This window comes from Geotrypetes seraphini, chromosome 7, assembly GCF_902459505.1.
Source record: "Geotrypetes seraphini chromosome 7, aGeoSer1.1, whole genome shotgun sequence".
NCBI classification, from domain to species: domain Eukaryota; kingdom Metazoa; phylum Chordata; class Amphibia; order Gymnophiona; family Dermophiidae; genus Geotrypetes; species Geotrypetes seraphini.
Window position 1 is genome coordinate 156,920,505 of NC_047090.1, and position 12,392 is coordinate 156,932,896.

Below are 12,392 nucleotides of genomic sequence, written 5' to 3' on the forward strand. Positions count from 1 at the left end.
GTGAATGTATACTAATGCAAGGAGCCTAAGGAATAAAATGTGAGAATTAGAAGTCATGGCCAAGAGAACCTAGACATCACTGGGGTCTCTGAAACATGATGGAATGAAGAAAAAAAATGGGACATAGCACTGCCGGGGTACAAACTCTTATCGCGAAGACAGGTCAGGTCAGAAAGGAGGAGGAATAACCCTATACATAAAATAAAACATACACTCGACCAGAGTGGACACAGCAGCGACGACCGGTCAGGTCAGAAAGGAGGAGGAATAACCCTATACATAAAATAAAACATACAATCGACCAGAGTGGACACAGCAGCGACGACCAACAAATTGGAATCACTATGGGTTAAAATACCGGGAAGCAAAGGGCCCAAGATAAAGATGGGCCTGTACTATCGTCCACCTGGGCAAATGAAAGCAAACGATGAAGAAATGAAAGCCGAGATGAAGCGAGAATGCAAAAGCAGTAACACAATTGTTATGGGAGACTTCAACTATCCCGGGATAGACTGGAGTCTTGGAAACTCACAATGCGCTAGGGAGACCAGATTCCTGGAGGCTATATAGGACTGCTTCATGGAGCAGCTTGTCAGAGAACCGACGAGAGGGAATGCCACTCTGGATCTAATCCTTAATGGACTAAGTGGACCTGCAAAGGAAGTGGAAGTAGTGGGACCGTTGGGAAACAGCGATCACAATATGATCAAGTTCAAAGTTGAAGTAGGAATATTGAAGGGACAGAGAACCACAGCGACAACTTTTAACTTCAAGAAAGGAAACTATGAAGCGATGAGAGTAATGGTAAGGAAGAAACTTAGGAACAGCTCAAAGAAATCGCAGACTGTAGAGCAAGCCTGGTCTTTATTCAAGGACATAGTGAGCGAGGCGCAAAATCTGTATATCCCCAGATTCAGGGGTGCAAAAAGAGTCGAACAAAAGATCTGGCGTGGATAACTAAAGAAGTGAAGAAAGCGATAGGAGATAAGAAAAATTCATTCCGGAAATGGAGAAAGGACAAAACTGGGGAGAACTGGAAAGAACACAGGAAGCATCAAAAAGAATGTCACCTCGTGGTTAGAAGAGCAAAAAGAGAATATAAAGAGAGGCTAGCCAGGGAAGCATGAAGTTTCAAACCGTTCTTCAGATATGTTAAAGGGAAGCTGCCAGCAAGGGAGGAGGTGGGACCGCTGGATGACAGAGATAGAAAAGGAGTTGTGAAGGAGGAAAAAGAAGTGGAGGATACACTAAACATGTTCTTTTCGTCAGTATTTACAAAAGAGGACACATCCAACGTGCCAGAACCTGAAAAAGATCTTCAAAGGATATCAAGCAGAAAAATTAACATCCATGGAGGTAAGCCTTGAAGATGTACACAAGCAGATAGATTAAAAATTGACAAATCTCTGGGCCCGGATGGAATCCACCCTAGGATATTGAAAGAACTAAAGGAGGAAATAGAACTACTACAGCAGGTTTGTAATCTATCCCTGAAAACAGACGTGATCCCGGAGGATTGTAAGATAGCTAATGTTACACCCATCTTTAAAAAAAGGATCAAGAGGTGACCCGGGGAACTACAGACCAGTAAGTTTGACTTTGGTTCCAGGGAAAATGGCGGAAGCGCTGATAAGACAGCATCGATGAGAATCTAGAAAGGAATAAACTTATGGAAACAAGCCAACATAGCTTCTGCAAGGGAAGATTGTGCCTAACAATCTTATTGCACTTCTTCGAAGGAATTAACAAATGGATGGACAAAGGGGACCCCATAGACAACGTATACTTAGATTTCCAAAAAGCCTTTGACAAGGTACCCCATGATCGCCTACTATGGAAACTGAAGAACCATGGGGTGGAAGGTGATGTACATAGATGGATCAAAAATTGGTTGGCGGGTAGAAAGCAAAGGGTAGGAGTGAAGGGCCACTATTTGGACTGGAGAGGGTCACGAGTGGTGTTCCGCAGGGGTCGGTACTCAGACCACTGCTGTTCAATGTATTTATAAATGATCTAGAAACAGGGACGAAGTGCGAAGTAATAAAATTCGCAGACGACGCCAAACTATTTAGTGGAGTTAGGACTAAAGAGGACTGCTAAGATTTACAAAGGGATCTGAACAAACTAGGAGACTGGGCGACGAGATGGCAGATGAAGTTCAATGTAGAGAAATGTAAAGTCTTGCATGTAGGAAACAGAAACCCGAAGTACAGCTATATGAAGGGAGGGCTGTTAATGGGTGAGAGTACCCAAGAAAAGGACTGGGGGGGGTAATAGTGGACAAGACAATGAAGCCGTTGGCACAGTGCACAGTGGCTGCTAAGAAGGCGAATAGAATGCTAGGTACTATCAGGAAAGGTATGACAACTAGAACGAAAGAAGTTATCCTGCCGTTGTATCGGGCGATGGTGCACCCACATCTGGAGTACTGCGTCCAATACTGGTCGCCGTACCTTAAGAAGGATATGGCGATACTCGAGAGGGTTCAGAAAAGAGCGACACGATTGATAAAAGATATGAAAAACCTTTCATACGCTGAAAGATTGGAGAAACTGGGGCTCTTTTCCCTGGAGAAGTGGAGACTTAGAGGGGACATGATAGAGACTGACAAGATCGTGAAGGGAATAGAGAAAGTGGAGAGGGACAGATTCTTCAAACTTTCGAAAATTACAAGAATGAGAGGCCATTCGGAAAAATTAAGAGGGGACAGATTCAGAACCAGTGCTAGGAAGTTCTTCTTCACCCAAAGGGTGGTGGACACCTGGAATGCGCTTCCAGAGGGCGTGATAGGACAGAGTATGGTAATGGGGTTCAAGAAGGGATTAGACAATTTCCTGAAGGAAAAAGGGATAGAAGGGTATGGATAGAGGATTACTATACCGGTCCTGGACCTGATGGGCCGCCGCGTGAGCAGACTGCTGGGCATGATGGACCTCTGGTCTGACCCAGCAAAGGCACTGCTTATGTTCTTATGTACTTACATATATTTATGGGAGTGGCTAACCAAATCAAAATTTTCTATATTAATTCTTATTGGGATTCTCATACACATATGCATAGCATGTCTACAATTGAAGAGAAGGAAGGAAATTTTAGAACAGCGATCATCATAATGGTTGACTTGTAATCCCTCTACACTAAGGTCTGATTCCCTTTAGGGAATGAAACAATCTTTTCTAATTTGCTGAATGTTATTTTCTCTTTATGCTTATTCTTGAATATATATGAAATAACTGCAATAATTTTAAAAAAGGTACAGGAAGCTACAGTTATAAAAAGAGGTACAAGAATTTTGCTCCTAATGAGTGCAAAAATATAAATATATCTGAACATAAAGGAAATTTAAAGAACACAGAGCAGGGTGGCTAAAAATAGATTTTTAGAAGAAAAATTTTTTAAAGTGAATTTTAATTTCAATTAGATTTTAAATTTTTCTTAATATTTTATAACCCCCCTCCCCCTAAGAAAAAACTTTACTAGGTCAAAGATATGAGTAGTAAATCATTAATATAATTAATAGGTCCTTTTACTAAACTGAAATAAAAAGTGGCCTTAGTGAGCCCTTTAGTGGGTCTTTCCCCACATGTTAACACAATTTTTCTACAGCCATAAAAATAACTATAATTTCACCTACTTCTGACAAAATTATCCCTCCCCCCTCCTTTTACAAAACCATAGCACAGTTTTTAGCGCAGGCCACGGCGGTAACAGTTCTGACGCTCAAAGGAATTCTATGAGCATTGGAGCTGTTACTGCTGCGGCTGGCACTAAAAACCGCGCTATGGTTTGTAAAAGTGTGTGTGTGGGGGGGGAGATAAATTATTTCCTGGAACATAATCTATCAGAGAGGGCTATTTAAAAATAGATATTACCTGAGTTTGATAGTACCCCATATTTAAAGATTTATAAACAATTGTACTAGACAAATTAGAGCTTCTTCTGCGAGATGATTATATAACAATGCAGGGCCTAGGTCCATACTGCAGTGACCTTCAGCAAACCTATTCACCTATTCTTCAGTTTCAGAGGCAGCACCTGCACCCTAAATAATGACATGCTTATGACCCCTGAAGAGCAGCAATCACTTCTTTATCATTACTTGCTCTCCACTGGTTAGAGCATGTGCTCTAACTTTGAGGATTCTGTAAGGATTCACAAATTTGGTCTAAAGTTGCCTTTTTAAAAAAAAGCTGTGATAGGAACTGACAACTTGGGGAGCTATTCACAGCTTTTGGGTAAGCTTCTGAAGTTACTACTTGAATTCTCATGTCTTGACAAAAAAATATAGTTACTTTATGGTTCTATCTTTGCAATGCAGTTGAAATAAAAAAAACAAAACAGGAAGATATTCGGTTTTAATATTATCAATGCAGAATCAAATTATATAAATCATGATTTAAATTGATTTAATTTTAATCAAATTTACCCTAAGTGAGAAAGCAATAAAGCCAAGGAACAGTAATGCTAAAATGAAAAATCTGGGTAATATGAATATCAACATCATTCTCTAAATTTCTAGGTTCTCTATTTCCTAATAGAAGGGAAGTATGCTTATTGATGTCTTGCAACAACTTCAAAAGGCATAACAAGACTATTTTACATATAAGAGTACCACATAAAAGCCTTCTAAGTCTCCCTATTGAAAAAAATATATACCATTTCTCTTATGGCTTCAAGGGCAATACTATCGCCAGTTTTAGCAGCAGCACAAGCCAGTACTGGAGTTAAAGTGTCTCTGATAACTTCTAGGTCCTGATGTGTGAAAAATATGAAAAAGAAAAAAAAACATCATTAAAGTTTCTATAAACAGATGTTCAAACTATAAACAATGTGCCACATTAAGAATTAATCAAAGTCATTGTATACAGTATAAGCTTTTCATAATCCAGAGAGGACAGCCAGCATTCATACAATTTTCTGTGCTCTCCAAAGAGAGAAATCAAAGTCAAACAGATTTATACCATATGTGACATCATTTGTAATAATTACCATACTTTAGAATACAATGGCACAGTTGATCACATGACTTCCTTTACAGGAATACCTTACGTCAAATCCTAAATTTACCAATGCTAAGCCCAATTTTTAAACCCAGCAGGTGGCAGTGTTTCATTTTTTCTCCATATGACTTCTTAAATAACTTTCAACCTATTTAACCTTTTCAGACACCAATCATGTCAGTAAAAGGCCTGCATCCTAATCTATAAAAGCAGACGCAACCTAACTTCTGTGTGAACATTCAATTAGCTTTGTGTATTGTATAAGGAACAGATTTCCTTTTAAGGTCTTTTTGTAAAAACCCAGGTTTCCTGCTCTTCTGGGAAAACCTTTGCCCAGCCCTTACCATTTACATACATCTGCCTACCTTGCAATGGGATCTTATTAATCTCTGTCAGTTCTTAACATAAGCTTTTCCTTTGTCAGCATTTTCTTTTTTCTGAGAATTTCAACTTAAACCTTAAGAGTTTCATTTAGTTTGATTATATCATAGCCAATTTAAAATAACCTTTTACAGGCCCCGTTCCACAAATGTCTCATTTATCTCAAATAATTGCAATGTTAATCTCCTTGTATCACCTTGCATGCTTTTCTTTTCCAGTTTTAATTATTAATAGCAGCTGGGCACGCCCATGATATCAGTATTCTTCAATAATCTTCCATCACCACATACAGTAGGTCTAGTTACCTCCTTGCAGCTTATGTTAAGACACTGGGCAACTGCTTGAATAAACTTGCTGTCTCCGAGACTGATCTTTGATCCTGTATAAGTTGCCTTCATTTCCCCTCGTAGATTTTCAGACAGCATCTGAAAGAGACCCAACCTTTGTCATTAACTAAAAAGAAAGTCTTGAAGCAGTCATTTACTCCTGGAGGAATTCTAAGCAACTAAGCAGTGCATAAAAAGGGGCATAACAACCAGGACGAGGGAAGTCATCTTGCCACTGTATCGAGCGATGGTGCGTCCGCATCTGGAATATTGCGTTCAATATTGGTCGCCGTACCTCAAGAAGGACATGGCGGTACTCGAGAGAGTCCAAAGGAGAGCAACGAAACTGGTAAGAGGGCTGGAACACTGCCCATATGCCGAGAGGTTGGATAGGCTGGGGCTCTTCTCTCTGGAAAAAAGGAGGCTCAGGGGTGATATGATAGAGACCTTCAAGATCATGAGGGGCATAGAGAGGGTGGATAGGGACAGATTCTTCAGGCTGAAGGGGACAACAGGTACGAGGGGGCATTCGGAGAAACTGAAGGGAGATAGGTTCAAAACGAATGCAAGGAAGTTTTTTTTCACCCAAAGGGTCGTGGACACTTGGAATGCGCTACCGGAGGACGTGATTGGGCAGAGTATGATACAAGGATTCAAACAGAGACTGGACGGATTCCTGAGGGATAAAGGGATCGTGGGATACTGAGAAAGCTAACCAGAAAATAAGTATAGAAACCCGACCAGGTCGTGCATGTGCAAGACCGGAGGGCTAGGACTTTGATGGGAAGATAGGACTCAATAGGAAACCAAGGTGGCATGGGGGCCCCTTCTGGTGATTTGGACAGGTCGTGACCTGTTTGGGCCGCCGCGGGAGCGGACTGCTGGGCAGGATGGACCTATGGTCTGACCCGGCGGAGGCACTGCTTATGTTCTTATGTTCTTATGTTCAGAGTTTGCGCAGAATTTCCCCATGGTATAGAATTTATCTTTTTTTCTGCCTATAATTCTCCCAAACTGGCAGGAGGTTGAGCTGGTGCCAACTTCTATCTACAACATGTGACTTTCTCAAAAAGTGATCCATTTTATCCTGAAATTCTCTGCTATTCTCACAGATTGAGAAGAATGTAGAATTTCAAGTACATGTGTAGTAGAAGAGGACTGCACCAGGAGAGCTATCTAAAACACTGGGAGGGACAAGAAAGGCAGAACTGGAAGAGAAAAAAAACCTTGGGAACATACTTTGTGAAGGAGAGGAATTATAGAACACGTGCAGTAGTGGGGGGAATGAGTTTTGAGAAAAAGGATTAGGAGTCTTATTTAAGGGGGGGAGGGGGATAAGTTGGCAGAGAATGCAATGGGAAAGGGGAGTGAAAAAAGAGCATGAACAAGCTACGAGGGCTGATTCTTAAGTCATATCATGACCAATGGTGTAGCAAGGGAGATTGGTGCCCAGAGTGGTGGCTGCCACTTAGGCACCCTGCCCCCATTCTTCCCTGCCACTTGAGCATCCCCAGTCCCCCGTGTAACTCTTTGACATGTTCACCAACACGAGCAGCATCTTCCATCTGCTGCTCGCACTAGTCTCGGCTCCCTTCTGCCATATCCTAGTCCTGAAACCAAGAAGCAATGTCAGAAGGGAGCTGAGGTTGGTACAAGCAGCAAGTGGAAGATGCTTTTTGCGCCGGGGAACATTTAAAGAGGTACATGGGGGGGAAGAGGAGGAGAGGTGCTGGCCCAGGGCAGCCACCCCCCCTTTACTATGCCACTGGTCATGGCAAAGTATTTTTTTCTCTCGAAAATGCACCCAACACTGGAAATCTAATATATGCATTTGGAAAGTGTATCGAATACACCGAACTCAACTGTAAGATGTTATCTCACAGCTTTGCTAAACTTCATTCAACTGTAGTTTATTTAAAGCTTTATATTCACTGGTCCTCAGCGGGCCACCACGCACTCAAACTCTCTCATTGTGCTGGGCTTTACGCTTCCACTCGTCATTGGACCCAGTGTGCACTATTTCAATCTTTTAAATAATTAACTTAGTGTAAATACTAAAAGTACTTAGCTTTTAGTAAGACGCTGTTCAGGGGGGGGGGGTTTCACCATGCACCCCTGAAAAATCCCCCCCCTGAACAGCGTCTTACTAAAAGCTAAGTACTTTTAGTATTTACACTAAGTTAATTATTTAAAAGATTGAAATAGTGCACACTGGGTCCAATGACGAGTGGAAGCGTAAAGCCCAGCACAATGAGAGAGTTTGAGTGCGTGGTGGCCCGCTGAGGACCAGTGAATATAAAGTTTTAAATAAACTACAGTTGAATGAAGTTTAGCAAAGCTGTGAGATAACATCTTACAGTTGAGTTCGGTGTATTTGATATCTTCTTCATTCTAATATATCTCACCATATTAGTGTCTCAGTCTACATTTTTTGGAAAGTGTATGACGTATACTTCTTTTTTATAAACTTTATTAATTTTAAAAACAATCATAGTGCATTAGCAAATAAACACACATATAATAATACAATAAAAGCACTTTGCACTAACAAATATGTCCAACCAAACATTTTAACCCTCCCATCCCTATAATTAATAATCCATAAACATTAATACTTTAAGATTATCAATAATTTATCTCATTTAAAATAACCTTGTAAATCCCCACCCCACCCACTCACCTTGGATGTGTATAATAAAATGAACAAAATAAGATCAATCTTTACAATAAGTTATCAATGGATACCAAACCTTTGAATATTTCCTATAATTTCCCTGCTGTACAGCCAATATTCGTTCCATTTTTAAAATATGGCATAAAGACTCCCACCAAAAGTTATAATTTAGTCTATCCAAGGTTTTCCAATCCCTTAAAATCAATTGTATAGCAACCCCTGTCTTTATAAATAAAAGTTTATTATTATGAGCTGAAATTTGACTTTTAGCTCTCATCATTGTCCCAAATAGAACTGTGTCACATGTTAAAACTACTAGATTATCCAATAATTTATTTGATTCCAAACTGACCTCCAAAATTTGAGTATCAGTGGACAATAAAACAGTAAGTGATCTAATGTCCCTGCTTCAAGATGACAATGCCAGCATCTATTAGACTTAGAACTATCTAACTAATATATCTTAACAGGGGTCCATAATGCTCTATGTAACAAGAAAAACCAAGTTTGTCTCATAGATGCTGACATTGTACATCTCATCCTCCAAGTCCAAATTTGTGACCATTGAGACGCATTAATCTGATGCTTTATCTCAAGGCTCCAAATGTCACGAAGACCGTTCTTTGGTTTCTTATTCAAAAGTTCAGATATTAATTTATACCACTGAGTGGCCTGATGTCCCAGGAAATCTTTCTGGAAGCATAAGATCTGCAAGCTATAATAATTTTTAAAATTGCACCAATCAGGGAACCCCTTCTGAATAGCCTGCTTCAACTGCAAGCATTTATAATTTTGAGATTTAGCAATACCAAATTTGTGTTGCAATCATAAAAAAATCAAGCAGCTGTCCATCTAATACCACATCGAATACCCGCCTTCATCCAATGCTTCCAGATGATCTTAAATCCGCCAATTTGAATCTTGGAATTCAGCCAAAGGGACTGACAAGTGGATTTATGACTTGGAATAGATGTTAAGTTGTTAACAAATTTTAAAGTTTTCCAAGTGTCTAATAAGATTCTATTTTCCCTATACAGTCTAGGAAACTTGACACTCAAGACAAGACACAACCGTAGCGGAGACAGGAGTTGCCATTCTAACCTTAACCAATCCAGAAGATTTTCCATGAGATCCAGGAGGATCTAATACATAGCCTGATGCATAATATAGGCTTGATGGTATCTATAAAAATTTGGAAAATTTACCCCTCCCTTCGCAATTGATTTTTGTAAAGATACTGAAGCAACTCTAGCAGTTTTCCCAAGCCAAATAAATTTGGTAAGAGTACTATTTAACTTCTTGTAGAATGACCCCTGAAAAAAAACACTGGTATCATGCCCATTTGGTAGCAAATTACAGGCAAAATCATCATCTTAACCGTCTGGACTCTCCCCCACCAAAACAGATGCAGTGGGTTCCATTGCTCACACATTTCTGAGATCTTAAGCAATAAGGATCTTTCATTTACTTTCACTGTTTCATCCAACGTCTTCTGAATCCAAATACCTAATTATTTTATTCGCTGTTCTTTCCAAACAAAAGAGAATGTATCAAATAAACCTTTTGGACAGTGCACGTTTAATGGAAGAACCTCTGATTTACTCCAATTTATTTTATGTCCAGAAAATTTTCCAAATCTGTTTATCAAATCTAATAAATGTGGAATGGTGGGGGGGATGGGTTGGGTTGGTAGGGTGGGTTTGATGGATTTTGTGTGCAATTTCGAGCTACCTTGTTGTTCTTTGTTCTTGATTCTGATTGTTGTTTCTCTTGGTGCTCAATAAAATATATTTAACGATAAATGTGGAATGGTAGTTTCCGGATTCCTCAAATGAAGCAAAATGTCATCTGCTTATGCAGAAACCTTATATTCCCGACCTGCATAAGGAATACCTTGAATCTCCTCTGTCTGCTGTATAGCCAATAATAAGGGTTCCAATATGATATCAAACAGCAAAGGAGATAACGGGCACCCTTGCCTAACTCCCCTCTCCAGATAAAAGTATTATTAATGTATAATCTGGCAGAAGGGGAACTGTACAAGGTTTCAATATTTTGTATAAATCCAGAACCAATACCAAACCAATCCATTACTTGATACATGAAGGCCCATTCCACCTGATCAAAGGCCTTCTCTGCATCCAAAGATACAGAGAAGGCCAGATCATCCATGGCTATACTTAAATTTAACAAGTAGTATAAAGATAGACATAGTGGCGGCCTATACATACAGCTAGACAATTAAAAAATATATATATATTTTAAGACGCACTTTGAGAATGGACATTTTGCCCCTGCCAACTTTGAGCGACTAGCGCCCTAAGTCCAAATCGAACTTAGACGTATGTTTTGATTATGCCCCTCCACATCTCAAAATCTTGAATATATGGTAATGCTGGAAATAGTCCAGAGGTCAGAACCAGGAACTCTTGGATTCCAGGGTTCTATCCAGGTTTTTTGCTTTAAAGTATGCTTTTCCATTTTAACTTGCATACCTAGTTCTGTATCTAGATGGAAATATAATTGAGTAATATTCAAATATACTTGAATAATAACAGAAAATGTTCTTTTTTTATTCTTTGGAAATATATATACAATAGAGTAACAAGCTACTTCAAAGAAGGTTACCAGCCCAATATTCAGCAGTACTTATCCAAATAGCAAATCTTCACAGAGGAAGTTGATCTAAGAATGGCCAGTGACACTACAATGGTTTCAATATTTTGTGCCTTTGCATGCCCTTTTAGTGCAATCAACTATCTTGTTAGACAAAGCTGGCTAGGCTACAGAGATCCCAGGCTTATTGGTATCAAAAGAAAAGTGGTGCTAATTATGATACTCAACTATACTATCTGAATAATGCTACTGAATTTCATTACAGAATACCTCAGTAATATCCGGTGGTGGATGGAGCTGGGATAAAGTCTGTAAGATAGAGACATACACACTGCCACTGTCATGATAATTACTCTTACAACTTAGGGGCAAAAACAGGATGTCCTAAGCTATATGAATAGCTAACCAGATTGCAGTGCTGAATATCACTGCAATGTGGATATTTGCCACACTGACCATTGTTTTGTTATGTTCTCTAAGGTTGAGAGATGCTGAAGACATCTAGAGTAGTATGTGATCATGATACTTTTAGGTTTAGTTGATGCTTGTTTTTGTGAACTGCTGTTTAAAATATTATGCATGTTCATGCCATTTGCTAATTCTCTTTCTGAAGTTATTCCCAAGGCAACAGAAGTATTAGGTCTAATGGAACAATGGATGACTGAATTTAAGGCAACAGAAGTATTAGGTCTAATGGAACAATGGATGACTGAATTTAGACTGAAGCTTAACTCAGGAAAAACGAAGTTCTTTGTAGTTTACCATGCCCATTTGATACCAAGACATCATTGATTATAAATAAATTCAGCTATCCTATTCAATCTACCATTAAGGTTTTGGGAATAATACTGGATCAGGGCTTAACTATGAAGAATCAGGTCAGAAAAGGTTTCTTTACTCTTTGGAAGCTTCAGTCCATTAGGGTGTATTTTGATGTTTCATCATTTAGAGTTTTGGTACAGTCTCTTATACTTAGTCAGCTTGATTACTGTAATATTGACTATTTGGAAATTTCCCAGAGGAATATGCAGCAATTACGAATGGTTCAAAATGTGGCGGTCAGGTTGATTTTTAGGTTGAAGAAATATGATCATGTAACGACACCCTCCTATCGAGTACTGCATTGGCTGCCAATGGAGGCACAAGTGAAGTTTAAGTTTGGTTGCTTTTGTTTTAAGGCTTTGTTTGGTTTATCTTCCAAATATATATAATTGAGCTTTTCTCTTTTGCAAACAACAGACAGAGAAACTCACATCTGAATTTTGTTTTTCCGCCTGTTAAGAGAACGTAAATTAAAAAAAACATCATAAAATCTTTTTTCATATAAAGCAGCATTATGGGGTAAGGATTTAGAACAACTGCTTATGCTTACTGACACCTATCGGGAATTTAGGA

At 39.2% G+C, this 12,392-nt stretch overlaps 1 protein-coding gene across 2 annotated transcripts in view; it reads right to left on the minus strand.

Annotated features, from left to right (window-relative positions):
- Positions 1-12,392, minus strand: part of ASPG (asparaginase) — a 151,906-nt gene that overhangs the window by 48,906 nt on the left and 90,608 nt on the right. For both annotated transcript variants that reach the window (XM_033952584.1, XM_033952583.1), the window contains exons 10-11: positions 5,687-5,806; positions 4,657-4,752 (exon numbers count right to left, since the gene is read on the minus strand). In XM_033952584.1, the coding sequence (XP_033808475.1) occupies positions 4,657-4,752; positions 5,687-5,806 (216 nt within the window). The remainder of the gene's footprint in view (positions 1-4,656; positions 4,753-5,686; positions 5,807-12,392) is intronic.